This window comes from Acomys russatus, chromosome 13 (genome assembly GCF_903995435.1).
Source record: "Acomys russatus chromosome 13, mAcoRus1.1, whole genome shotgun sequence".
Taxonomy (NCBI): domain Eukaryota; kingdom Metazoa; phylum Chordata; class Mammalia; order Rodentia; family Muridae; genus Acomys; species Acomys russatus.
Window position 1 is genome coordinate 43,814,598 of NC_067149.1, and position 26,406 is coordinate 43,841,003.

The 26,406-nt window shown below is 48.8% G+C and overlaps 2 protein-coding genes across 4 annotated transcripts in view; one reads left to right on the forward strand and one right to left on the reverse strand.

Annotated features, from left to right (window-relative positions):
* The window catches only part of Marchf8 (membrane associated ring-CH-type finger 8), a 77,276-nt gene extending 67,496 nt beyond the window's left edge, over positions 1 to 9,780 (forward strand). For 2 of the 3 annotated variants that reach the window (XM_051155153.1, XM_051155152.1), the window contains exons 4-8: positions 4,563 to 4,648; positions 4,863 to 5,705; positions 6,904 to 7,084; positions 8,691 to 8,838; positions 9,105 to 9,780. In XM_051155153.1, coding sequence (XP_051011110.1) covers positions 4,563 to 4,648; positions 4,863 to 5,705; positions 6,904 to 7,084; positions 8,691 to 8,838; positions 9,105 to 9,406 — 1,560 coding nt within the window. In that variant the 3' untranslated portion in view covers positions 9,407 to 9,780. The remainder of the gene's footprint in view (positions 1 to 4,562; positions 4,649 to 4,862; positions 5,706 to 6,903; positions 7,085 to 8,690; positions 8,839 to 9,104) is intronic. The other variant, XM_051155154.1, reaches the window with a different exon arrangement.
* A 3,794-nt stretch (positions 9,781 to 13,574) lies between these two features.
* Positions 13,575 to 26,406, reverse strand: part of Alox5 (arachidonate 5-lipoxygenase) — a 51,039-nt gene continuing 38,207 nt past the window's right edge. Inside the window, exons 7-14 of the mRNA XM_051155149.1 lie at positions 24,446 to 24,592; positions 18,582 to 18,785; positions 17,912 to 17,998; positions 17,090 to 17,268; positions 16,788 to 16,909; positions 16,448 to 16,548; positions 15,758 to 15,928; positions 13,575 to 14,034 (exon numbers count right to left, since the gene is read on the reverse strand). Of these exons, the coding sequence (XP_051011106.1) occupies positions 13,855 to 14,034; positions 15,758 to 15,928; positions 16,448 to 16,548; positions 16,788 to 16,909; positions 17,090 to 17,268; positions 17,912 to 17,998; positions 18,582 to 18,785; positions 24,446 to 24,592 (1,191 nt within the window). The 3' untranslated portion in view covers positions 13,575 to 13,854. The remainder of the gene's footprint in view (positions 14,035 to 15,757; positions 15,929 to 16,447; positions 16,549 to 16,787; positions 16,910 to 17,089; positions 17,269 to 17,911; positions 17,999 to 18,581; positions 18,786 to 24,445; positions 24,593 to 26,406) is intronic.

Below are 26,406 nucleotides of genomic sequence, written 5' to 3' on the forward strand. Positions count from 1 at the left end.
TCAGAACAACCAAGGCTATACAGAGAAACCCTGTCTTGAACCCACTCCCAAATAAAAAAACATAAAAACATGTTGGTGATTTATGTGTATGTACATTGGTCTCCGGTTTCTAAATGCATACCCATAGCTTGCTGGCTTTTTTGTTTTTATTCAAGAAATAAGCATTTATTGAAGTTATTTATATATAATAGCTTAAGTAGATTTTAATTTTTTTCTTAAAACTTTGTGATCTAACAAGAGCATATACTTTTGCCTCTCTTAGGTACTGTGCCCTCATGATATATGTTTGGCTTTTCCTGTGGCAGGTAGTCAGAGCTGGCTTATGAAGGTTTTCAGTCTCAAAATGGGTTGGAGACTAGAGAACAGAGAATACCAGAGATGGCAGGAATTTGGACATTTTAACATAGGTCTCAGGCTTCCTCCCTGTGTGGTTGACAGTAAAGACCTTTTGCGCTTAACACTGGACAGGAGGAGCTCCAAAGGCGTGGGTGGGGCCTATGTGGCTGCTGCCTATTGAAGATGCTGGGAGAAGAGAAGGGGGATGCATGTAGCTGGGCTTATGCGACATGAGGTGGAGAGGTGAGGAGGTGTTAACCACATGCCCGAGACCCTCTCACTTTATTTAAAGAAGAACCCTGAGAAGTGATAGAAGTTACTCTGGGCTTGTTATTGTCGTATCTCCAAGTCAACCAAACTTTCGATTCCTAAGAACTCTATTAATGTGTTTAAGAATATGCCTATCTCAGTTTGTTTCATGTTGCTGTGAAAAAGACCATGACCAAAAGCAGCTTGGGGGAGAAAAAGGTTTACTTCATCTTACAACTTACTGCTCCTTGTGAAGGGAAGTCTGGACACCTCAAGCAGGGCAGAAACCTGGAGGAGGAGCTCAGGCAGAGTCATGGAGGAACATTCTCACTGGCTTGCTCTCTCAAGGATTGCTTGGCCCACCTTTTTATACAGGCTAGGACAACCTGTGCAGGGATGGCTCTTCCCACAGTGCTCTAGACCCTCCTGTATCAATTATTAATCCAGAAAATGCCCTCACAGACTTGCTTACAGGCCAGTTTGATGAAGGTATTTTCTCATTTGTTGTTCCTTCTTCTCAGCTTGTGTCAAAATGACAAAAAACTAACCAGCACAGTTGATCCCTTGTTAACTTGATATACAAACACATCACCATTAAACCATAACATTTCTTTTTTAACCCCAAAATTCCATGTTACTTTCACAACATAAAGTATAGCGTATACTTTTTAAAAGTCCCCTGGTCTTTACATTTTCAAACACATTAGAAATTCAGTCTCTTTAAAATATCCAAAGTCTATCTAAAATACCCATTGAAACGAAACCCAAGTGCAGATGTTTAAGTAGCCCAGTGTCTGACATCTGGAATTCACAGTCTTTTGGGCTTCAAAGGGCTTTGTGCTGCTCCTCTTCTCTGGCTCTCCCATCATCAACACATGCCACTTGTCTCAGAGGCTCATGCTGGCTTTATTCCTCCCCTGCTACTATCCTTGTGAGTCATCCCACAGCCCTGGCAACTCCAATATGCTATTGTTTCCACTGACTGCACCTTCACGAAAGGTCTCACGGCCTCTCTTTGGGACTTGACCATGTCACAGGGTGCCAAACTTTAGATTTTCTCCATGACCCCTTCAATCTTGGCATGTACACTTCAATTGAGGCTGTACTTTCATCAGTGGCTTCTCCTGGATTTACAATGCCAAGCCTCAGCTGCTGTACAAGTTTGACCCCTTTAACCTTGTAGCTTTCATGCCATCAAAACCTGTACCATCTGGAAGCTCTTGTACGTTATTAAGATCAGGTACTAGTTTGAGATGCAGCCTTGGCCATCTCTGAACCACAACTCTATGTGCTCATCATGAGAGAATGCTTCCCAATAGCTTTCACCTAATGATGCTGCTTTCTTTTAATCCTGATTTTTCAGCTCCAGCATTAATTGTCCCAGTAAAGCAAATATTTCACTTCATTAGTTCTGGTCTCTTGTTGACCACATCTAATTATTTAATCACGGCTGACTAGAAAACACAGATTTTCAACTCTAAGTAACCCATAAGTAGCCCTCCCCTATAAAATACATAAATCAGGCATCCATCTTCTGAACTGGTCTCAGCATTCTTGTCTTCTAAGTTCTTATAACAGCTCATTAATTTATGGGTACTTAATGTCTTTTCTATCCCAAAATTCCAAACATTTTCATAATCCTCCTTAAACAACATTGATCAGATCTGTCACAGCAATACCTTGTGATTCTGGTACTGATTCCTGTCTTAGTTTGCTTCCCTTTGCTCTGAGAAAGACCAGAACTGTGCAACTTGGGGAGGAAAGGGTTTACCTCATCTTACAGTTTACATAGTTTCACAAAGGGAAATCATGGCAAGAACTTAAGCAGGGCAGGAACCTGGAGGTAGAAGCTCAAGCAGACTTATGGAGGAACACTGCCTACTGGCTTGCTGAGCCTGCTTTCTTATATAGCCCAGGGCTACCTTGCCCAGGAGTGGCACTGCCCACAGTGGTCTGGACCCTTATATATCATTCATCAGGCAAGAAAATTCATCCACAGACTGGCCTACAGGTTAAGCTGATCAAAGCATTTCCCCAGCTGAGGTTCCCTCCTCCCAGATGACTCTAGATTGGGTCAAACTGACCAGCTAACTAGAGTGCTGCCCAGTGTCCATATGCACATTCCGTTAGACAGTGCAGCTTCCTTGACGACTCAGGTGTGCTAACTGCATAATCCTGGAGACTTCACTGTATACATACATTGTGGTAGCATCTATCTCCATAATCAAATTTCTTGAGATTGAGTTGGATAGAGTATGTTTAATTTTGTGCTGCAAAGTTGGTTTTTGTTTTGTCTTTTCCTAGGCTAGTAGTATGCTTAGACACTGGCAGTAGGGGACAGAGGGCAGGTTCTGGGAGGTAGCAGCACTGTTTATATAGCTGATGTTCCACTGGTAGAGTGCCAAGATGAGAGTATCTTCCTAGGGTTCACTTAGAAGGCGAGGCTAGTTCTTAATCTGAGAATTGTGGCCAGTGTAGAGCTCCCTGGAATCATGGGGCAGGCTTTAGGTAAGATGGAACTTACTCAATGAATGATGCTGGGTTTCACAGAGTGGATTGTCACTTAGGCTCCCTGTTGTAAGGAGGCATGGATGTGCTCATAGGCATGTGCCACACAGTGATATTTTGACCTGCAATGGACTGAATAACAGTGGTCCCATAAGATCGTGATGCAGGTGGAAAATTCCTCCAGGAATGCTGTAGCTGTCTGAATGCCTTGTGCAGTACATTACTCATGTGTTTGTGTGGATGCTGGTGCAGTGCTGCTGTATCCGCACAGCTAATAAACAGGGTATAACAATAACCAGTGGTGTCCGTGCTCTGCGTACTATAGTAATCATTAGTTTAGAGTGCATTCTCTTACTGTGAGTCAGGCGTGCTGGCACACACTTTAATCCTGGCATTTGGGGGCTTGAAGCAAGAGGACCATGAGCTTGCAGGCCGAGCTGTATAGGAAGAGAATAAAAGAAATGCTGTAAATAAAAGGAGCACTGTAAAACAGTGCATCATAGCACCAGCAGCCTCACCCATCTCATATTAACTCCAGCTCAGGAGGCCACGTGGAGTGACTGGACTGTGCCATGTAGGTCTCCAGAAGTCTACTCTGGGATTTGTACAACAGTAAAACCTCACAGATTTCATACCTAGCATGGGCTGTGACTGTCAGTAAAATAAAGGTGTGTGAAAGGTGCCAGGGCCCTGAAGGCTAGAGAATGAGTCTTGTTAAAGCCTCGGGAGTTGCAGTGGTTTTACATCCTTGGTTCAGTTCTTCTTCTGGTTCCTGTTTATCTTCATCCGTTTCTTACTGAAATAAACCCTGTTTAGATCCTTTCCCTTCTTCTGGTTTGTTTACCACCACTGCTCACAGGCCTTACTGTGTCCTGTGAGCTCTTGTTACATGTTCTTTCAAGTTTAAATTTCTTGAGTATGTTCCTTAACAATTCAGAATTCAAAGAGTAGACTTCTTGGGAACCATCATATGCTCCTATCTCCTTTTTAGCCCTGGGATCTTTGGCCCAGAGTTGTGACAAGGCGGTACGGTTTTGAGGCCCATCACTTGGCTTCTGTGTGGGAGGTATTAGTGGAGAAGGGCTGCTGAATCTTCAGAGCTTGGAAGAGATAGTCTGTGGTGACAAAGTATCTCTTAGCTATACTTTTCTCCACAGTGAGAAAAAAATGCTGTCATAATTGCCTTGCCTGGACTTGTAGGAATTTAATGATTTTTCCAGCCAGGCATAGTAGTGTGTACATTTAATCCCAGCCCTCAGAGGCAAAGACAGGCTGATCTCTGTGAGTTCAGGGCAGCCTGGTCTACACAGTGAGTTCCAGGCCAGCCAAAGTGACAAAATGAGACCCTGTCTCAACAAAACATAACATTCCTCTCAAAGCAGTGGGAACTAGCAGACATCCACAAGGAGACAGTGTGTCTGGGTCTCTTGGTCTCTTAATAAACCCTGACTGAAGGTGTGTCGTTGCAGGCTGGGAGTAGTCCTCCATCCACGACGGCGCCAGTGTCTTCCTTCCCTCGCTCCTCTGTCACACCGTCCAACCAGGACATCTGCAGGTAACACTCGGCTTCACATGTTCCTGTGGCTTGTGTCGGCCCAGAATCCTCAGGGTTCCGTTTACTTGATCATTCCACCTTGGGTCTAAACAGCCTGGTTTTGTGTGCTGTTTGCTTGCCAAGTTATAAGACAGTCTCATTTCTCCACTTTGATGTCTGCTCTCTTTAAACTTGTTTTTCCTTTCTGTGCTTTATTCCACTGTTCTGCATGCAGTTCCAGTGCAGTGTTTTCTGAGTGTTGTCACTACAGTCCCGTGCAGTCTGCTGTTGTCTTGAAAGCTCCTCCATACCAGAGTTCTCTGACACAAGGGCTCACTGTGACAGTTATCTGTAAAGACACATTGCAGGCAACAAAGAGAAATCCCTTTGGTTCAGACCAGGACCAAGCTTTGAGGCCTGCTAAGAATACCAAGGCAAGAAGAGCACTCAGATTCTCAAAGTCACTAAGTGATGTGGGTGAGAAGACCCAGGATGCTTTCGAGAGCTTTGACTATATGGAAAGAACATGTTCTGAAGGGAAATTGGTGCTCCCTCAAGGCCCATCTCTCAAAAAGAACAGGCTCCATCATGAAAAAAGAGCAGAGCACTGCCCACCCTTCGGTCATTCCAAACACTCTCGAGTCTTAGCCCTCCCCACCAACCATTCAGTTGCCTCAAAGAGGGAAGCTGGCAAGGGGAGTGTGCGCATCCCACTTTTGGAGGAGAAAGCTGATGGCGAGACCAGGTTGAGAAGCCAACGACTGCTCCGGTACCTGTTCTCACTCTCCCGTGGCTCAAGTGCCAGCAGCCTGCATAGGTTCCATGAGCTGGAGAGCCATGCCAGCCATCTGTATACTGCCAAGTCCTCCAGCTGGCTGGCAGGGAGCACGGACTTCTGTTCTGATGAAATGGGAGATGACGACGTCTTTGAGGACACAACGTCTGTCAAACTGAAGAGCAGGGTCCTGCGTGCACCCCTCTGCTCAGTAGAGAAGGACAGTGACCTGGATTGTCCTTCTCCACTCTCTGAAAAATGCACCCCCATCTCTCCTGTGTCCACCTCAGGGGATGCCTGCAGGTTGGTTTGCCAGGAACCACTATCTGGCTGTTTCTGGTAACATATTCATAACCTTACCTTGATTTAATATGTGAAGTTTCTGGAAAGTGAAGTAGTAAGACATCAATTGCCAGCTGTAAAGCATTTGTGTCCTCCAAACAGTGATAACACTTGGAAGCTAACATCATAAGATACAGAAACTACACATATTAAAGGCCATGTCGACCCCTCTGAGCAAAATAAGCAGGCTTTGCCTAAATATGGGGGAAGAAAGCACCCGCTTTCTAGCTTGCCCCTGTGAGCGTGGTGGGGAGTGACTGGTCTCCAGTAGCCTGCCCACATCCCTTCATCCCTTCTTTCTGACTTCAGGTGTGTGCTACCCTTGCCAAGGTCGAGACTCTACCAAAAATTCTTTGAGCTTCTCTGTCCCCACTCCTGTGCCTCCACTAGTCTCCCTTCTCAGTGTCAGCTGTTAGATTTCTTATGGTTGGGTCAGAAAACTTGTTCCTGATTCAAGTAACCCAGCACTCTAGCCAGCCTGGGCCAGGCTGTCTTCAGAACAGCTGTTCCTACCTGTTGCTCAGCTGTTGGGAAGCATCTTTGTTCTTTGGAGGTTAGTGCTTGAATCCTGATGATCCCTTGGGAATACTGGCTGCTTTAATAATTCTCACTCGGTGCTGTGCTAGTCCCCAAAAGAGAGGGAGTTGCAGAGCCATGGGGAGTTTTAACTGGAAACAAAGTACTTGGTCTCTGCTCAGTCTCCAAGAGAAGGTGGAAGGGTGTGGCTCTGGTGCCTGTGATGATGAGGGTGTGATTTTGCTAGAGAGGAAGCCTGTTAAGCCACTGGTGTTCGGAGGTAAGAACGCTCGTTTTGGTTTACAGAAATGTTTTTCCTCTAATGCCTTAGATCTGGAAGGTGTCTTTATTGTCTAAATTTTATCTTTTCAAAGTTTGAAGTCTGCCCTAAAAATGCCGATTTTGTCACTTCTTGTATCATTCTTCCCTTTCTGTTGCCAATGCCATCCTGATGTTGCTGATGTGGTAAGCTGACGTCCAGCTAATCGTGATTGTTCTCATTTCCGCTTGTGTGTCTCTGTGCTGACAGTCACTGTTATGGTGTTCATTTCTGAGCTGTTGTTGGCAGAGGAGTGGCCTTCTGGTTTAGCGTCATCTTCCGTTAGCGGCTGTACTTTCACTGACTAGTTTCCTTCCACCATAGGATCTGCCACTGTGAAGGAGATGACGAGAGCCCTCTGATCACCCCCTGTCACTGCACAGGAAGCCTCCATTTTGTGCATCAGGCTTGCCTGCAGCAGTGGATCAAGAGTTCTGACACGCGCTGCTGTGAGCTCTGCAAGTACGAGTTCATCATGGAGACCAAGCTGAAACCTTTGAGGAAAGTACGTAAAAAGGGGCGCTCCGGTAGAGTCACCCTTTCAGACTATACTCTGACCACTGTGTTCACTGCTCTAAAAATCAGGGGCTGGAGTTGATGTTGTAGCTCAGGTCTGACCTTTATTCAGAGTGTGTCTCTCTCCTTCCCACCAAGACTGATTTGCTCTCCCTGTTGTCCTTTGACCACCAACTACCCTGCAACAGTGAGCTCAGCATTTAGCTTCTTATGTGCCTCTTGTTTGGACCCTCAGTGACGAGTGTCTCTTCCCAACACACAGCCTAGTTGAGCACAGTTTGTCTGTGCTAAGGATTTGCTAGATGAGGAGTTGCCCAAGTCTCTGCTGCCTTCCTGGCACTAGCCTCCCACTTGTACCTGTCAGTTTCATACTTCTCTTGCTTTGCCCAGCACAAAAGGTCATATTTGGAAGGAGAAAAAAAGACTCTTACTTTGCCAACAACATTAATATATAAGGTGCTAGGGAACTTACACATTATGGGGCCGGTTCAATGCAAAGTTTGCTGGCAGTGGACCACACAGAGAAAGAAGTGATCTCATAGGCCAATCTCATGGGAGGAGGAGCACTGTAGATAGTTTGGCTTTGGGAGTAGTTCTAGGTATGTAAGATTTGCAGGCAATGTGAAAGGGCTTTAAAGGATTGCCTGTGCAGGAAAGTATCCACTGAGGTGGTGCGTGTGAGTACTTCCAGAGTGTAAAGGGTTGAGCTGTGGGAATCCAGGCACAGAAAACACCAACATGCTGGCTCTGCTTCAGGTGGGAAACCCCAGGATCTTACTGCTTCTAACACCCCAACAGAAAGCAGTTGGGTGTTAAAGCAGGCAGGTACAAGCTGCTCAAGAACATGTTTTGCCTGGTCAGAGTCTCCTGGCACCTACTCTGTACCAATCTGTCACATGACTCTGTAACACGGCTAGTACAGATCATCAGTGAAGCTCTGTTTTCAGCTTAGCCTGATATCTGTGGCCATCATTAGCAGAAGGTATGCAAAATGTTTACACTTTGTTCTCTCTCTCTGCTTTTATGTCTTTTCTTCTGATTTGGGAACCTGTAAATGACAAGGCCAGTCTGTTTGGAGTAAGTTAATGAGCTCCTAGAGGGATGGCCCTGGCAGAGGCTGCTTGTACCAGGATCTCTTAAGCATCGATTTCAAGCTGTTGCTGTCAAAGTAGCAAAGGACTAAAGAGTGAGAGCCTTCGGCCGTTCACCTTTACAACATAGATGTGACCCATCCCTAGTGTGTTGTGGCATCATCACTTCTCCACTCATCCATGTCAGTTAGCACAGCCCTAACACAGAGCAGCTGGTCTCAACTGACATGCTCCTTCACTCTCTGCTTACAGCAGTAAGCGACTAGCTGATGGGAGATCACTGCCCAGCGCAGTCCTAGCTTCTCTTCATTGCATAGGAAGCTGCCTGTGTCTGCTACTTTGTTGAAGCCAAGTGGCTTAAAGTAGTTTGGGGTGTTTGGGGATATTGATCTGTCCTGGGAGAGGGAGGGAAGAAAGCCGATCATAGCCATGAGCAACACTCACTGCCATTGTGGTCCTTTGTTCTGAGTCTGTGCCTTATGCTCTCTGTGTTGTCCTTTCCAGTGGGAGAAGTTGCAAATGACTGCCAGTGAGCGCAGGAAGATCATGTGTTCAGTGACGTTCCATGTCATTGCTATCACCTGTGTGGTGTGGTCCTTGTATGTGCTCATTGATCGCACAGCAGAGGAGATCAAGCAGGGTCAGGTGACAGGTGAGTGCTGTATACAGGTCCTGGGGCTCGAACAGTTAGGTTTGCAAAGGGTGAATACTGAGGAAGAGACACCAGACATCCCTTTGGCTAGTTCTCTGTCTTCAAAGCCAATGACAAGAGGTGGAATTTGAGTAGGGTAAACTACAGTGAGAAAAAAACCCTTCATGCTGCTTTTGGGGAGGGAGGGTTTGATGAGTAGAGTGTGCTGACTGGTTGTGAGAGTTGAACAGCCCTGCTTACTTGTGACTGAGTCTCCCCCCTTGCAGGAATCCTGGAGTGGCCTTTCTGGACTAAGCTGGTAGTTGTGGCCATCGGCTTCACCGGAGGTCTTCTCTTTATGTATGTTCAGTGCAAGGTGTACCTACAATTATGGAAAAGACTCAAGGCTTACAATAGAGTGATCTATGTGCAAAACTGTCCAGAAACAAGTAAAAAGAATATTTTTGAAAAGTCTGCACTAACAGAGCCTGCTCTTGAAAATAAAGAAGGACATGGGATGTGTCGTTCCACCACAAACTCTTCTTGCACAGAGCCTGAGGACACGGGAGCAGGAATTATTAACGTCTGATGCTGTGCAGGGTGCCATTTCCTTGACGTCCACTACGAGCTGAAGGAATTTGTTTACTGCCAATTGTGTTCCTTCCTTCTGTCATTTAATAGCATAGACTGGGCAGGTGACTATTTATAGTGGCCTCTCTTTTTCTCAACCTTCCTTGGTGTGGTTATCCTAGAATTCCTGTGAGGCAGGTGCCACTGGGGCCCATTCTGCCAGGGTTCTCTATGAGCTGGGAAGGTGGGAGAGCCCGTGTATCCATGCGGAGCTGGCTGAGTTCCAGCCTCTGGTCTTGAGAAGACTAAGGAAATACAGAGTTAAGCCAGAAGACAGAGCAGCATGGAGGAGACTGGTGGAGAGCAAAGCAGCATGGTCCTGGAGGGCTGCTGCTGCTGGGAGCTAGGAGTCTGAGGGGAACAGTGCCTGCAAACACAGACCCCTGACTCGCTCAGCTGATGCTGCCACGTTGCTCGGGGGCAGATGAAGCCTTGGTGCTCTGTGTCTGCTGGCATGTGATTCAGTGAGCTAACAGCACTTTATCAAAGTTTTTATTTTGGAATTTCTGTGTCTAGTGGAAGTGACACTTTGGAGTGTCACATTTAGAAATGTTCTCTTTATCGCCCCTGTTCTCTCTTTGCATCAAAATCAAACTGAAACCATTTCTGCCTTATATATTCTGAGTAGTAGATGCCCTTCCATGTCCAGAAAGGACTTGGCTTAAAGCAAGACAGACAGGTCTGAGACTCCATGGGATTTAATGGATGCTAAGGGTGTAGTTCCTCTGGTCTCAGCTGGTTTCCTGAGAAGTCCTATCTCATGAGCCCACCTATACATTTCTCTTTTGTCAGCATTGAAATGGAAGGGTTTTGAGATCTAATGGATCTGAATCAAACTGAGTATTTAAAAAATGCTCCTTTGACCAACGCATGTCTCCAGATGGAGTGGACACGCATTGTGGGCACCCCATGATCCACCTCTGCTCTACACATTCATTTGCCTATGCTGCCAACGTTCTGTGGTGTTACTGCTGAGGGCTAGGAGCTGAATAGGTCAGCTTTGGGATGAGGCCTTGGCATGAGCAGCCAGCTGCGTGGGCCACTGTGTCCTGACCTGGTCCACACCCACTCATCGCCTTAACTGGACTTGACAGGATCATTTAGGGTCTTTACCTCCATGCGTGAGCTATTCTGTCATTGGGATTACCACCTACACTATTTTTCACAGGACAGACAAAGCCAAATCACCATCTTTAAATGGCCTTTGTCCCTTTAAGAAGTCTGCTAAACCTTTGTTTTCTTGAAGGTCATTGTCAAAAGTGCCTGGCAATAGTCAACTCACAATGTGACAAGAGGGACCCCAGAAGTGCACTCTCCAAGTGGCTGCTGTCGGCTACAGGGTCTTCAGAGCCTCCTGAGGTGGGTGGGGCAATGCCTAGGGTCCTGTCCATTTCCCTCAACTTTGGCTGCTCTACTTACCTTCACAGACTGAGGCAAACCAAAGATGAATCTTTTGTGGTTCCTAGAGGAAGCCCTGTGTTTAGTTTGCAGGGACAGGCGGAGGCTGGAAGGCTTGTGGGAGCAGGTTTCGTCCTGTTACCCCTTGTCTACTCTCTGGGGACATGAGGTTCAGTCGTGGAGCTGTTCTGCCAGGGCTTTCAGCCATTATCCAATCAGCCCACCCCTTAGGTCAGCCTGCCCTTTCTCTTCCAGACCACAGAAGTCCCCCTGTGTTCACTATGCCCCAAAGTGCAATTACTCACACACCTTCTCAGTCTGAGCACACCAGGCAGCTACAGACTGCCCACTAGGGAGCCCTGACTGCATTCTTCAGCAGCTGCTGCAGCTGAGCCCCTGGTCCTGTTCATCTGTCCTTGACATGATGCTCCAACACTGGGTGGGCAGTCACATGAAGATGGAGGTGGGTTTAAGTATAAAGTCCCAACCAGGCACTGAGGCTTCTGCAGAGAGGAGAGGGCACAGCCAGCTGTCCAGGTGGCTTGTACCACCACATAGATAAGGTGACTTTAAAACCGTGGCTTAAGGCCATCTCTTCTCTGGCTTCTCTGATGAAATTTGTCATTCATCCCTCTTCCCCTCCCAGTTCCCCCTTGCTTGTTTTTCCTGCAGCTTGTCTGATCTAGCAAACAGCTGTATCCACTGGTGACTGAGTGCAGGAGACTTGCAAGGCATGTGCTGTGAAGCATGCTGGCAGAGCTCTGGGTCTACCCAGGTCCTCCTGTCCTTGTTGTCCTCTGAGTAATTTTGCAGGGTTGTCTGTTTATCTCATTGCTCCTTACTTTGAGCCTGGATGTATGGGGAAATGGCATATGGCTGAACCAAGCAGCCAAGAACATCTAGGATGAGGCCTTGGGGCCGGGAGGGCTTGTGCTTGTGGGTCGTGAAGAAGGAGGTAGTCTCAGGGTGCCACTGCCAGCCCTTCTCTCTACCTGGGCCTCCACTTCCCTGTGTCATAGACCCATTGGCACACCTTTGGCTTTAGCTGTAAGTAGTTGGGGGTTGTGCTCAAATTTATTGAAAGAATTTCCTGGAAATATTGTAGAAGTTCTCTTCTTACTCCAGGTTTCTGTGTCTCTCTTTTCTGGCTTCAGTATGTTCTTCAGTCATGTAGGCCTAGTTTCCAAACCTGTGGTTATCTCCACCTGGACACAGATCTGCAGGCCTTGGGCAGTGAGGGACAGGGCAGTTCAAGGCCTTGGGTAGTGTCTGAATGACAGGAGGCCAGAGGCTGTACAGGCAGGATGAAAAGCTGTAGCCCTGTGGGTATGGTTAGACACACTCAAATGCGTATTTGAAATATAATGCAGCTTATGGCTGTAGCCCAGGGAAAGCCCAAAACAGGGAGATAAAGGCATGTCTTTGTGTAGGAAGTGATTGATGAAGGTGTGTAACTGGTGCACATTTAGATGCAATGTTTAAAGTTGATTGTCAATAAAAACCAAATTTACACTGGTGTGTGTAGTGTAGTTTCTAAAAAGCACTTCACATTTTAAATTTTTTCTTAGAAACTTTCTAGTAATCTAAATCTCTAATTTTTTTAATCCTTTGTGTATGTTCACTGTTTCTCAGTATTACCGCTTGAATAATTCTCTGTACAAGGGATTTGTTTGTGCTATACACGGGGTGTCTAAAGGTAGCAATAAAGCCTTTCTTACAAAGGAATTTTGTGATGAGTGTTTTCCAATGAGGAGGCTAGGGAACCACATCCAGCCCGCACATGAGGGAAGACTAGTGAGGCCATGGGGCGAGAGGGTCCAGAGGTAAGGCGGCGGGGAGTGGATCCCTGTGACGTTGTCTGTAGTGTCTGGGTCATGTCACGTAGTCATCACAGATGCCCTGCTGGCAGGAAAAGGAAGGGATGCAGACCGTGATGCTCGTGCTAGCCCAGGGCACAGGAGCAGACGTGGTGGGGGCCCTGTCCTTCCAGGTCTCTCTTCTGTAAGGGAGAGCCATTCATTCATGAAGGCAACAGCAGAGACTAGGAAGCAACCTGGCCATCCTTCGGCTGCTGAATGGATAGTGAAAGTGTGGCAGCCGTATATGATGGAATTTTCCTCAGCTGCACAGAAACAAAATTAGCAAGTAAATGGATCAAGTGACAGACACAGAAAGACAAATGTTACATGTGCTTGCTCACATATGGATCCTAGCATAAATTCAAACTTTTAGATTTGTATGTTTAATTTGGAATACCTGTGGAGTTCACAAAACTAGAAAGGGTCATTGGTGTGGAGCAGGGAAGATACTGTGACTTGGGAAGGTAGTAGGCTTCAGCTTTTTAATTGGTGATCAAAGGAAAATAGTGGATTTGGCGGCAGCGGGGCCAGCCTTGACGGGAACATGGCATGTAGAATGACACTTGTTTTGAATGAACTTTATAAGAAACTCTTTTTAAGTTTTATTTTATATTTTTATTTAATTGACTTATTCAGATTACAACTCAATTGTTATCCCATTACTTGTATCCTCCCATTCCTCCCTCCCACTTTCACCCTATTCCCCTCCCCTAACAAACTCTTAATTCAAGAAGTCTTTTTAAGCACTTGCTACATGCAAGCAGTTGGGCAAAGCATAAATGGAGAGGTACCCTGGCCCACGCAGAACAGTTGTCACTTACTCTGATGCACTGTTGCTGCTGAGTGAGGAAGCACTGAGGTGGCCTGGGGGACATAGCTGTACAGCCCTGCTCTGAGTGGGAGGTCCCTGAACTGTGTCCGTACAACCACCGATGTCAGGAAGAAGTAGCATGTGCGAAAGCTTTGTGCTGCCCCTGCCCATCCTAGAGTGACCTTTAGTTTACAAGCAGACCGCCCAGGAGCGGCACTGCTAGCTTGGATGAGGCACCAGCTGCCAGAAGGTCCTCACGGAGCCTGCCAGGCAAGCTGCGGTCTGGCCGGCAAAGCCACTGGCTGTCCCAGAGAGATGCTGGGGCAGGGATGGCCAGTCTTAGATGGCTACACTGTTGGGAATCCTGTCTGGTGACAGGTAATAGTAGGGGAGCTTTTTGTTCTTATTGCGCTCGGCGATCACACTGACAATGGCCTCCAGGTTCTTGCGGAATCGAATCATGGCTTCCTTCACTGGTTTCTCAATGAAATGTTCCTCTGGGTACATGCCCAGAAACAGCTGGGGATCAGACCATGAAAGATAGTTTAAGATGGTGCCATATAGACTGGTAGGCCTCGTCCTTTGGAGGGAGGAAGAGGTGTATCCACTCAACCCTTAACACTTTTGACCTTTGCTGCCTGCTGAGAGTGATACATGATAAAATACTACTTGGCCATGCACAATGAAATCCTGTCTTTGGAACACAGATGAACCTGGGGGCCAAACTGTTACGAGAAAGAAGCAGATGGAACTACCATATATGGGATATTAAAAACTGCTATCTCACCAGGTGCATTGGCGCACACCTTTTAAAAAAATCTCAGCATTTGGGAGGCAATGGCTGCCAGATCTTTTGAGAGTTCCAGGCCAGCAAGGGCTATATAGTAAGACCCTGCCTAAAAAAGAAAGTCCTAGCTGATCATCTCAATGGAGTTACCAGAGAAGAGGAGAAACGGCAGATTGCTGAGTTCAAAGGAGGAGTGAGTAATGTTCTACAGCAGGGTAGGGTAAATAGTTAATGATAGAGTCTATCTGTATAAACCTGAAGATTCTGAACGTTGTCAAGGGAGTGATTTGTTCGGGGTCAGATGTCATAACTGAACAGTATCAATATATAGACGCACCCAACTTTATCTCATGAATATACAAATGACTATGTCAATTTTTTTTTTTTTTTTTTTTTTTGAGACAGGATTTCTCTGAGCTCTGGCTGTCCTGGAACTTGCTCTGTAATCCAGGCTGGCCTTGAACTCACAGAGATCCACCTGCCTCTGCCTCCCAAGTGCTGAGATTAAAGGCATGTGCCGCCACCGCAGGGTGACTATGTCAATTTTTTAAAAAGCAGATTATACAACTGCTACCTCCTTTTCCCTACAAAAGGCTCAGGGTTGGAGCTATAAAACAAAGTTACTTCCTGGTTGCCAAGTGGTTTTTAAGGCAGAGGAACCTGGAGGTTCTGTGGCTACAAAATCCTGCTATCTTTTGTCTTTTCCATCTTCCTTTTAAGGCTTGAGACAGGCAAAGGCCCTGGGTGTCAGGGAGGGAAAATGGGATTGGAGGTAGGGGGGAAGCACCCTGCAGGTAGTGTGCTTACACCAACATCTGCAGTGTTGGCGACTGGAAAAGAGGTGGGGAGATGTGGGGTTTAGTTTGCAAAAAGTAAGTCAGACTTGACATCCTTTGACAAAGAAGTCAGTCTCCTAGGGACAGCTCCTCTGCTCATACTGAGCGTTGAACCAGCACATTAGCAGGCCTGGGACGGGCAGAAGGGTACTGCCAATGGGGACAAACAGCACTGAAGCACTGCAAAGGGCTGTGTCCACCAAGACCTTCACTTAGCATGGCTGTGAGTGCCTAGAAAGAACCAGGAAGCTCTAACTTTGCCTATGGGGAGCTAGGAAGCCACTTATCAAGAACTGGGGGTGAGGTAGGGGATGATAACACACACACACACACACACACACACACACACACACACACACACACACACACATACACACACCCTCTGGTGACTTGGGGCAGAGCCTATCCCCTCCGCTGCCAGCCTACCCTGGGCTCAGGTCCAGGCTGAGGACCTGGGGTGGAGTACCACCCCCTCCCAACCCCTTCTAGCAGTTCCACCTTAGAGTCAGGATTCTTGGCTGCAGGTGTCTAGCTTGAGCCAGAGCCCCAAAGCCCTGGGCTGGAAAATGGGGTTGAAACTCAAGTGACCCACGCTGCCTCCAGCAATGCCTAGTCTCACCTCATTCTCTTGAAACTGGCTCAATGCCCACACTGCGCCTAGATGCCAACATGAGCGGCCCCGGTCTGGTAGAGTTTCGACAATCTGCTCGATGGTGACCACGCCCTTCGCTGTGGGTGGTGGGGCCCGCATAGTGGGAGGAGCATTGGGGATCCAGGAGCACCAGTCATACTGTGGAAACAGCACCAACAGCGTGGGTGCCCCAGAAGCCCAGTGCCTGCCCACCTCTGACCCACATGCCTACATTTCCTTGGTTCATAGGGAACCAGCTTAGCAGGCACCATCTCTCCCTTTGGGCACCACCCACCTCTCTGATGTCCCCACCTTACCTTTCTTGGCCCACTCCTAGTTTCCCAAGCCATACCTTTGACCTGTCCCCCTCCTTTGCCATCCTCTTTGCTTTTCTGCCAGGGGTCCCAGGCCTCCCCTTAGTGATGTCCTCTCCCTCCTCAGACCCTTTTCCTCCCTGCATCTGTTCCCAGGCAGGTGGGAGCCTTCAGGTGTACATGCAGAGTCCATGCCTTCTGCTGCTGGCTCCAGGCTACGTGGGGATGCAAGGGCCAACAGGGCAGGCCCTTGGGCCAGGTGTTGGGGGTGGACGTGGGGAGGAATGAGGTGGGAGGTTGGTGGTGGCTTCCACTGTGGGATACCTGAGACAGTTCTCCCCTAGAGAGGGCTAGCTAGGCCTACCTGGCCGAAGTTTACCGCTGCATGCTGGGCTGAGGCCGTGAAGATCACTACCGTCAGGTACTCGGACAACTTCTCCCTGCTCTTGATGGACTTGGGGAAGCCTAAGATGGAGCCATACACCATGAGTTCATCCCTGTGAGCGATACCTGGCTCAGCCTCTGTCCTGGCTCCCCACCCTCCCACGACCCACGTTTTCAAAGAGCTGCCCAGACAAGACACTCAGAGATGAGATGGGAGGGAGGCACTCAGGTGGGTGGGTGCCCTTGGAGGCAGTCTCCTGCCTCCTGTTCCTCAAGAGGCATGGGCCCCGCAACAGAAGCAGAGACTCTTGGCAGCTCACCTGAGGCCTTTCTGCCCCGCATGCCGTACACGTAAACATCCTTCACGAAGTCCTGCAGTTCCTGGTCCTCCACCACCACCTGGTCATCCTCATAATAGATGTTCACCACCTCAGTTGTGAACCTGGCTCAGGAGGGCAGGCAGAAGTCGGTGTCCCGCAGGTCCCTCGTGCACTCCTGTCATTCCTTAATGTCTGACTTCGGCCACCCCCCTTCCCTCCATCGACACCCAACAGGAGTAGGTCTGCCTCACCACCATGCTTCCTCAAGATTTCCCTTCCCCACGGAACCTGGTCGCACTCACGACTGGATAGCGTCCCACACTAGCAGTCCATCATCACGATAGAAGTAGTAGGGGATGTCCTCAGTGTTGTCCATGCCCCGGGCCTTGATGGCCTCCGGGAAGCACAGAGAGGGATAGGTCAGGTCCTGGATAGCTCTCTGCACCATCTGCACATGCCCACCACCCCCAGTGGCATTGGCCTGGTAAGAGAGCAGAGAGAGAGCCCTCTCAGAGAGCTTGGATGCTTTTCTCCTTAGCGGTCCATACCTATACCCCCAGATTCATCTACAAGAGACTTAAAAAGGCCAGTGGGGTGGCTGGGCCTCAGGTACTCAGACAACTTCTCCCTACTCCTGTGAGGTGCAACAGGAGAGCTGTTTAGCTTTAAGCAGGCCAAGCTCCTACTTCTATGAGAGGGTGACACACACTGGGCACTATATGGCTGCTGCGGCAGAGAGCAGGCTTTTGTGCAGAGTAGAACTCCGGGGCAGCCAATCAGCTTCAAAGAACTGGGAACATCATGGAGCCGGGTGGATGGTGATTGGACACCTCTGTTCAAATGCTCCAAAGGTCACAGGCAGGATGGCCAGGGGTATGGTAGTGTGTGGGAGAAGTCACAGTATCTTTTAAGGTTTATGGAGGAAGCTCAGGCTGGAATGGGACAGGATAGGTACATAGAAAGGTGTCAGAGAGACAAGCCAGTGTAGCAGCCCTGGTGCTGCACAGGGAAGAGGAGAGCTGGCTGCAGGTGGTAGAAGGGCCAGAGTCTCTCACACATGTCAGCCCTCAGGGATGGAGCCACAAGGCAGAGCTCATCCAAGCCCCACATGAGAGGGAACTCACCTTGTCAAAAAGGCCATATTCGCAGATAAGCTGTTCCCGGGCCTTAGTGTTGATGGCGATGGTGAACCTCACGTGGGCTACCAGCAGCTGGGTGGGGGAGGGGAAACTTTCCTGAGGGTCTAAATCTTCACTCAGCACTCCCAGCCCAGCCTAGGCCAGCCGAGAGCAGCATCGCTCTGGGCCCAGAGAGGCAGTGAAGGTCTGTGTATAGACCTTCCTGTCCAGGAGCTATAGGAGGCCTGTGGACACCATTGTGATGCTCATTGCTAACAGTTCTGGTGCTTGCCCAGGCTTCACTGTGAGCCCTATGATGCTTTGACCTATTTTACAAAGAAGAGACTTAAGCACCAGTTTGGTTAGTTTGGAGGTTTGGCCTTTTTTGTTTTTGTTTTTCACAGGTTTTCTCTGTGTCACCCTAGCTGTCCTGGAATTCGCTCTGTAGACCATGCTGGCCTCAAACTCTGAGACCTGCCTGCCCCTGATTCCCGGATGCTGGGATTAAAGGTGTGGGCTATGGCAGGCTCTGGCCCTGGTCCCTGAATGTCTTTCCCAGTCCCCTTTTTTTGCAGCTTACTCCTAGCCACCACCGCCCCACCCTCGCACGCCCTGGGATGCCAGCCACTCCCCAAGATGATCTTTCCTGGTAGGTTGGAGCCATGGCTGTGTGTACCTTGAAAAGGGGATGCACAGCAGGTAGCTGGCGGTACATGGCAATGCCAAACACCTCAGACACCAGATGCGTGCGCAGAAGGTGGGTGATGGTCTGATGGACGTGGAAGTCGCTGGAACGCACCCAGATTTTGGCCAAAAGCCAGTCATATTTTGCATCAGAAGGGAGGAAAATTGGGTTCTTCTCTCCAGGGACTTGACTGAGCTGGTGTGTTGAAGAAAGAGACCGTGTCACTTTATTTCTCCTTTAGAGCTGGGGAGAGCCCGGACTCTGGGGGAAATTCCAGAAGAATCCAAACATCAACAGTGACTTTCAAATAATGAGTGTGAGGGAAGTGGTACTGGGCCCTAGTGATGCATCTTACAGCCTGTAGGTTCCTTGTCTGTAGACTCAGGAAAGGAACGAGCAGCTGCAAGGGGCCATGACCCAAGCTTTCCTCCTTGGCCCTCCCCACTGCCTGGCTTCTTCCCATCTCACCCACTGCTGCTCAGCAGCCCACTCCATCCCCCCCCCCCCCCCCCCATGCAGGTGTTCCCCAGACTCAGCTCCTCCTGGGCCAGGGCTGGGACCTCACACTGCTGAGTCTCCATACCCAGCACAGGATCTGCAGCTGAAGCAACCCCTCCACCTCAGGATCTACAGCTGGAGCCACCCCACCCCACCCCACCCCCAACCCCAGCCCTGAAGCCATGCACACAAGGGCCTAGTCTGCCTTTGCCCTTCCAGTTGCACTCCATGCTTGGGCCGAGTGATTTTTTTTCCCTCTAAAATGTTAAGAGTTTGTTATCTGTTCTTTTAAAATAAATAAATAAATAAATCACTTCTTTAAACCCAGAAAATAAGGCCCCTGGAGGTCGTGGTGATTTAGCTAGTGGCACCACTGTATAGCATAGCTAGGCCAGACTGTGTCCCTAGTGTTTTTGATAGGGGTCACATCATTGGTGGGGTGTATGTGTGATGTGTGTGTGTGTGTGTGTGTGTGTGTGTGTGTGTGTGTGTGTGTGTGGTCAGACCTAGGAACTTACCCATGAAAGGCAAGCACCTTGCTGCTTAGCCATGTTCTCAGCGCCCACTCACTGTCCTTAACAAGCCTCTCTTCAGACCCTGGAGGGGAGATCCCCGGCAAGTCTGGAAGGTGGCGACTAGGCTACCCCCATCTTCTCAGACACAGAAACGTTTGAAGACCTCGCATTCTGGATGACCCAGGAGAGCCATGCGCTAGAAGCGGGCTCTTTAGCCGAGAGTAGCCAGGAAGGGGTACAGGTGACTTCCAGAGATTGTAGAGGCTTCCTGCAGAGCCCTGGAGCAAACTCAGCTGTGTCCCCCTAGCTACTATGGAAGGCGAATCTGTGGCTTAGATGTGACGTCCTCACAGGCCTGTGTGTTTGAACACTTGGGTAGCTGGCAGTGCTGTTCTGGAAGGTTTGGAAGCTTTAGGATCTGAAGCCTTGGGCTTTGAGCTTCCACAGCCTGGCCCCTCTCCATGTCTACTCGCTGCCTCCTATTTCTGTTGCCATGCCTTGCCCTCCGTGGTGGATCCCATGCCTTAAACTGAGCACCAAAGTAACTCTCCCTTCCTTAAAGTATTTTCACTAGGCACCTCACAAGAGAGGTTACAAGTGGCTTCCTGATTGGTCTTTCCATCCAAAGTAGCCCTGGCCAATAGAAATACAATTCAAGCAACACAAATTCAAATTTCCAGGAAGCCACATATTTTTAAATTATATTTTTTCATCAGCCATGGTTTTTTTTTTAAAGAAAAAGAAACATGTAACACCTGGGGTAAATGTGGGATTTTTTTCTGGGCAGAGGTCTGAGTCAGCTCCTCTCCCCACGGATAAGGGAAAGTGCCACCCCCCCATTTCCGGAAAGAAACTATAAAATTCCATTTGTCCAAAGATGTAATTATTCTGGCTCCATCCAGACACTTCAAAGAACCACTCAGACATTTCAAAGCAGCCCCGAATTAACAAGGGGCCCCCAGAGACAGGCGCCAGAGAGATCTCCTGGGTCTGTCAGTTTTACAACCCAGGGGCTTTACAAGCCCAGGATCCCAAATGAGACCTCGCTTTCTCATCCCCTTTCTCTGTCTTCCTGACCCCAAGTCTTTTGCCCTTTCCTCTGTTTTCATAAGCTTTTTATTTTTCCTTTTGTCAGCTTAGGTTGGACGCTCATCTCTAGACTAAATGTATAGGACTCTGTGTATGAATTAAAACCTAATTTTTTCTCTCTGTTATCTTATTCTTGACCAAGCATGCTGTTATCTGGTCCTCTTTTAAGTGTGAAGGCTCCCACCCCTCAGAGACGCAGAACCCCACGGAGAGACGCAGAAGCTTAGAGCTCTCTCCCTGCAGAAGAGGATGGGACTCTGGGCTCCTTCCACCTAAGAACACACACTCACCCCCCCACCCCACCCCCCATCAATCCTCAGCCCTCTACATGACTGGATCTCCGATCTGCGAACAAGCCTTTGCCCAGCCAGCTTCCCCGGAGCTTGAAGGAGCGCGGAGGCCTGGAGAAAACTCCAAGACTAGATTCTACAGGTAAATATTTACTTCACCTGCTTTATGACTTCAACACGAAACCATTCTGAATCTAGCACCTGACAGATTTAATTCTTTGACCGTTCTAAGTCTTTGGAGTCTGGACACAAGGAATTTACATTGGGTCTTGGTCTTAGCTTCATCCCAAGATCACCAGAGCCGGGGCAGTGCTGGGCCCTAAGCCACGATGCCTAGGGGAGCAGGTAGGGCAGCCAGAGGCTCCTACTGCTTGGGGATGTAGAAGGAGGGAGCAGGGAGACACTGTCGAGCGTCACAGTATTCTTGTTACTTGTTCCTTAATGGAGTTGTCTACCTCTGGGAGATCATTTCAGATTGCTTAAGTGATGAGGCTTAAGGCAGAGAGCCCTGCACATGCGCCTTCACGGCACAGCATGCGTACTACTTCCAGACAGTCCTCGTGAGCCGGGTCCTGGGAGCCCTGCCCCTCCCAGTGCTCACTCTGTTTCCTTAGCTGCCACCGTAGCCTGCTTCCTAGAGCACACAGACAGACACCTGTCCTACGCAGACACCCTGACACTGACTCTGGAGCCCTTCTGCTGCATCTTGGGGTCTTATATGTTATCACTTAATCCTCAACAGGACATGAGGACAATTGTTCCTCACCCTTCCTATTGGCAGAGGGAGGGAGTGAGGCTCCAAGTGACCAAGCCTCTCTCCAGGTCACACAGAAGTCTCGAGCTGACCAGGGATGCCCCATTGCTCTGCCTGCTGTAGCCCCACCACACTTTTGTCAGTCTCCTCTCTGTCTGACCATACCACACAAGCGCTCCCTTGGTGGGCTTTTATATATGGCCTGCCACATTCTCCTCTACCTCTCCAGTCTTGTCCTTGTCCTAGGTCTTCTAGAATATGCCCAGGACAACATGTTTGCATTATTTTAAATGCCTTTGAAGCAAGGAGGTCATCTTTGGTCTCTAAAAGGTAATATACGCTTATTATTTTAAGCTATCTCAGCCTTTACAGAGGAGGACAAGAAACAATGAGAATGTCACTTTATACCCAGCCACCAAGTCTCACTGCTTCCGTAGGTCTTTGCATGTCATTTTCATAAACTGAACCTTATTATGAGGAAGTTAGCTTCTTCTTACCTTGTTCATTTGTTCCCCACCTGTCCTGTACACAGCCGGGTGACCCAGCCCACACCAGTGTCTACCCATGTAAAGTACATGGTTTGCGGCGTGCTGTGTTCTTGCTTTCATTTTGCATAAATGAGATGATATTGTCTCATCTCTGTCTGGCTTTTTCTGCTTTGGCAATGGCCCTGCGGAGATCCAAGTCGGCTGAGAGCAGATGCCGTCCTCTCCGAAGGTGCACAGTGCTGCAGCACTTCGGCCTGGACATGGTTTCATCCCCTCCACCTTCTCCCATGTTCAGGCTGTCTGCGGCCTCACACCAAACCCGCCGCCATGATCTCCATCCTCTATGGGGAAGGCTAATTCAGCTAGTGCAGCCTCGGCAGGGAACCTCTGCACAGCTTTAGCTGTCCTGGTCGTGCCAGCCTCAGCACAGAGACCCATGGTCCTCTTACAGCCCAGCCGGAAATCCAGACTGTTGCAGCACTGTAGGCCCTGCTCAAGGGTAGGCCCAGGGACTGTGATGCTACCATTGCCCAGGGCTGCATTGGTTCTCCTGGGCAGGCATAGAGAAAGGGCTAACCAGGTCCTGTGGCTTGCCCAGTGCCCTACTTCCTGCGAACAGTGGAAAGCACTGAGATTTAAGCCAGGCCTCTAGGTCTAGTAAACATGAGTCTGGGACAAGCTAGTTCAGAACACCTGTCAGTGGTAATCCATCCCTCTTCTGGAACTTTCCAGTGGTGGTTTCCCATGGCCCCTGTGCCTTCATCTAATGCTTGAACTCTTTCACGCAGCTCTATCTGATAAGAGGCTGGGAATTCCTATACTACGGAAGGGTGGGGGCCTGGGAAACTGGGGGTACAGATCCGTTGCCCACTGCTTTGATTAATCAATTAATTAAAAATTTGACACTCGGTATCAACTCTGTAGCCCAGGTTGGCTGTGAACTCACAGCCTGGGATTCTAAACCTGACCTAAACTGCCGGCTTGAGACCACGGGCCTGAATCTCAGCTCTGTGGCTCACTGTGGGCACTTGCACCTTAAGTCTCCTTGCCCGGGTGAGATGATTGACAGCAGTAAGGCGGAAGTTACACAGATGGAGACAGGTACTGTGTATGACCTCAATGATCCTATGCGTTAGGACCCAGAATACTTAGGATGTCAGCGATGCATCGGTGGTAAGTCCCTCTTGCGGGGCCGGGCAACGGAATGGAATTTATAGTTACATTCAGCACAGCGATGTTTCCGCTCATGTACCATACTGGACAGAACAAAAGTTCTAAGCTGCTTCCCTTGTGGCTCAGAGGTTTATTTGAAACTAACAAATTCACTGGAATTTTAAAAATTGTGTCACAGTTTTACCGCTTCTTGGCCTTTTCGCCTAAGATCAAGCATAGTGTCTGCTCTTACTTAGGCTTCACCATGCATCAGTTTCCAGGATTTCTTAGCTTTCCCAGGCGAGGGCTTTTGGACTGTGCAGGGACCCCAAATTACTCCCATTGCACCCAGTGTCCAGGTCACAGGCACTGTGTGCTGGATGCTCATCTTTCCACCCTCCCCTCATGGGCTCTCTGTAAAGCCGGATCCCCCAAGGCCTTCTTCACTTAGACCTGCTGTGCCTTTCCTGGACTCACCGTTGCTGTCTGCACATCAGCTCTCACACTGCAGGCAGATGAAACCCCGTGCCCACCTGCCTCCCCACGAGACGTGCCGGGACCACCTCCCCACCCCCCCACCCCCACCCCACCCTCGTGTCCCTTCCACTGTCTCTGGGGCTGCAAGAATTTGCTTGCCTGGAAGACAATGTCCCAGGACTATGAGGACTCTGACATAGCTCAGTGGCTTCCGTTTGCAGCTTAACTCCCAGCTTCACCTGTCTGGCTTGTGTGGGCATGTTCACTGGAAACACTGGTCAGGAGGTGGGTGGGAGGAGCACAGGGCGTTGCAGGACAAGCCTTCCCCGGGGTGTTTAGCTCCAGAAGGGACTTTCTCAAAGGTACCTTAGAAAAGCCACCGTCTGCCTCTTGTGGTATAAACAGCCGCTCCACAGCAGTAGTGAGTTCCAATAGCTCATTTCTCTCTCCCACCCCAGTAAAAGCTGCAGCGAGAGCTGCCAGGGCCCCTCAGCCAAGTGGATGGGGCTGGTCCAGAAAGCTCCTTCCCCCCATCGGCATCTCAGAGGTCCGAGGAGTCCTACAGAAGGGCTGATCTGAGCAGTGCGCCTACCTGGATAGCAATGGGAACCATCTTGTTGGCTACGTTCTTATATAGCAGGCAGATGGGTGCGGCCAGGAACTGGTGTGTGCAGGGGTCAGTTTTGTTGGCATCGATGCCGTCCAGTAGCTCATAATCAACGATGAAAATGTTTCCTTCCTGCGGGAGGCAGACACATATATTCAAGCTACAGAAATGGCCCTGGGCTGGGCATGGTGGTGCACGCCTTTAATTCCAGCACTTGGGAGGCAGAGGCAGGCAGATTGCTGTAAATTCGAGGCCAGTCTGGTCTACAAAGCGAGTCCAGCATAGTCAAGGCTATACAGAGAAACCCTGTCTCAAACAAACAAACAAACAAACAAACAAAAAACCTCCCAAAAAACAGAAATGGACCTGGAAGTCAGGCAAGGGCAGGGTGTAAGTGATGGCCTTCAAGACATGCAGGTGCGCACGCACACACACACAGACACACACACACATACACACACACCTTCCCTGTTGTAACTTGGTGTACAATAAGCACCTGGAAACTGTCTTACCAAGAATCATTTATTCCTCCCTTGAGTGTGCACAGTAACTAAATGCAGGATGACAGCCTGCTGTCTCTGCGTTTGTTTTGTGTTTGTGTTTTTCACTTTGGGCCAAACTCCTGCGGACTCTGCAAGTCAGCATGTTAATGGCTGGAGGAGTCTGTCTAACCTGTCTTCAAGGCCAAGGGCACAGAGATAAGTCTCATCTTCTCCTGCAGCATCTATTTATTACGACTATGCATTTTACACTCACGTTCAGCCCAGTGAAATCTCTGCGGCGATCCACTCATGCTGCCTTCTTCATGCTTCAGCAGTTTATTTGAACCAAAATAGTTGCTTCAGAAATTTAAAATATGTCACAGTCTTGGGCCCCAGACACAGATAACACTTACCAGGACATGTATGCACACATACACAGATGCATGCATACACAGATGCACGCACACACTTGCACCAAGATAGCTATATCCTGATATAGCTTGCACCAAGATATACTACAGCCTGAAGCAGGAGTAATTATCTTCTAGAAACCAGATCTGTCCCTTTAACCAGCAATGAAAACGTCATTGGACTAGTTGCAGAACAACAACAACAACAAAAAAAAAAAGATAAAAAAGGCCGGGACTTCTTATTAAGCCATGTCTTATCTCCTGACCCAGGACTTCCTCTATTTAAACCTAAAGCTCATGTCAGTGCCTCAAGATGGATTGGGGGGGTCACTGGACCCCATTGTCTTTTCCCTTCCATGCCCATACTGATTAAATCTCTCTCTGCTCCCCCCACCCCTGAGTTGCTTACTTCTTTTGTTGGTGTGTTAACCTATCCAGGATTTTACCCTAAAACCCTGTGTATAAGCGGAATTCAGAATTTATGGGTTTGGCTCTCCAGCTCCAAAGCTGGTTTACATCTTTATTTACTACTTTTTAATCATTTCTTTTCAAAGCTAAGATGAAAGACTGGCTATAGCTAACTCAGGGTCACTGTAACTGAAACCCACTTGATGCTCATGAAAGAAGTCGAAAGAGCGCTCCGAGAGGCGCTTCATGAGGTTGGAGGGGGTACACGGGAGAAGCTGGACACCCAGATGCGGCTGCCGGGCTTCCTTCAGATCACGTTCATTGCTGGGCAAAGGAGTCATTGTCATCCAGGACAGGGCCCTTCTGGAGAGGAGGAGATGGGAAGGGATGGGGCTCCTCTCCACAGATGAAGGGAGGAGGAAACAGGCTCCTTCTAGTCATGTTTCAAAAACCAAATTTCATTGGAAAAGAATATAAAATAATTAGAGGCTGGTAATGCGGCTCAGTGGTAGACAGCGTGCTAACCCCTGGGAGGTCTGCGTCCAATTCCCAACACTGAAAACAAAACACTTTAGGAGCTATGACATGTCCCTGAGGCTGCCAAAGAAAGGTGTGTCAGAAGTGATGGCGGGCCCCAAGAATCGTG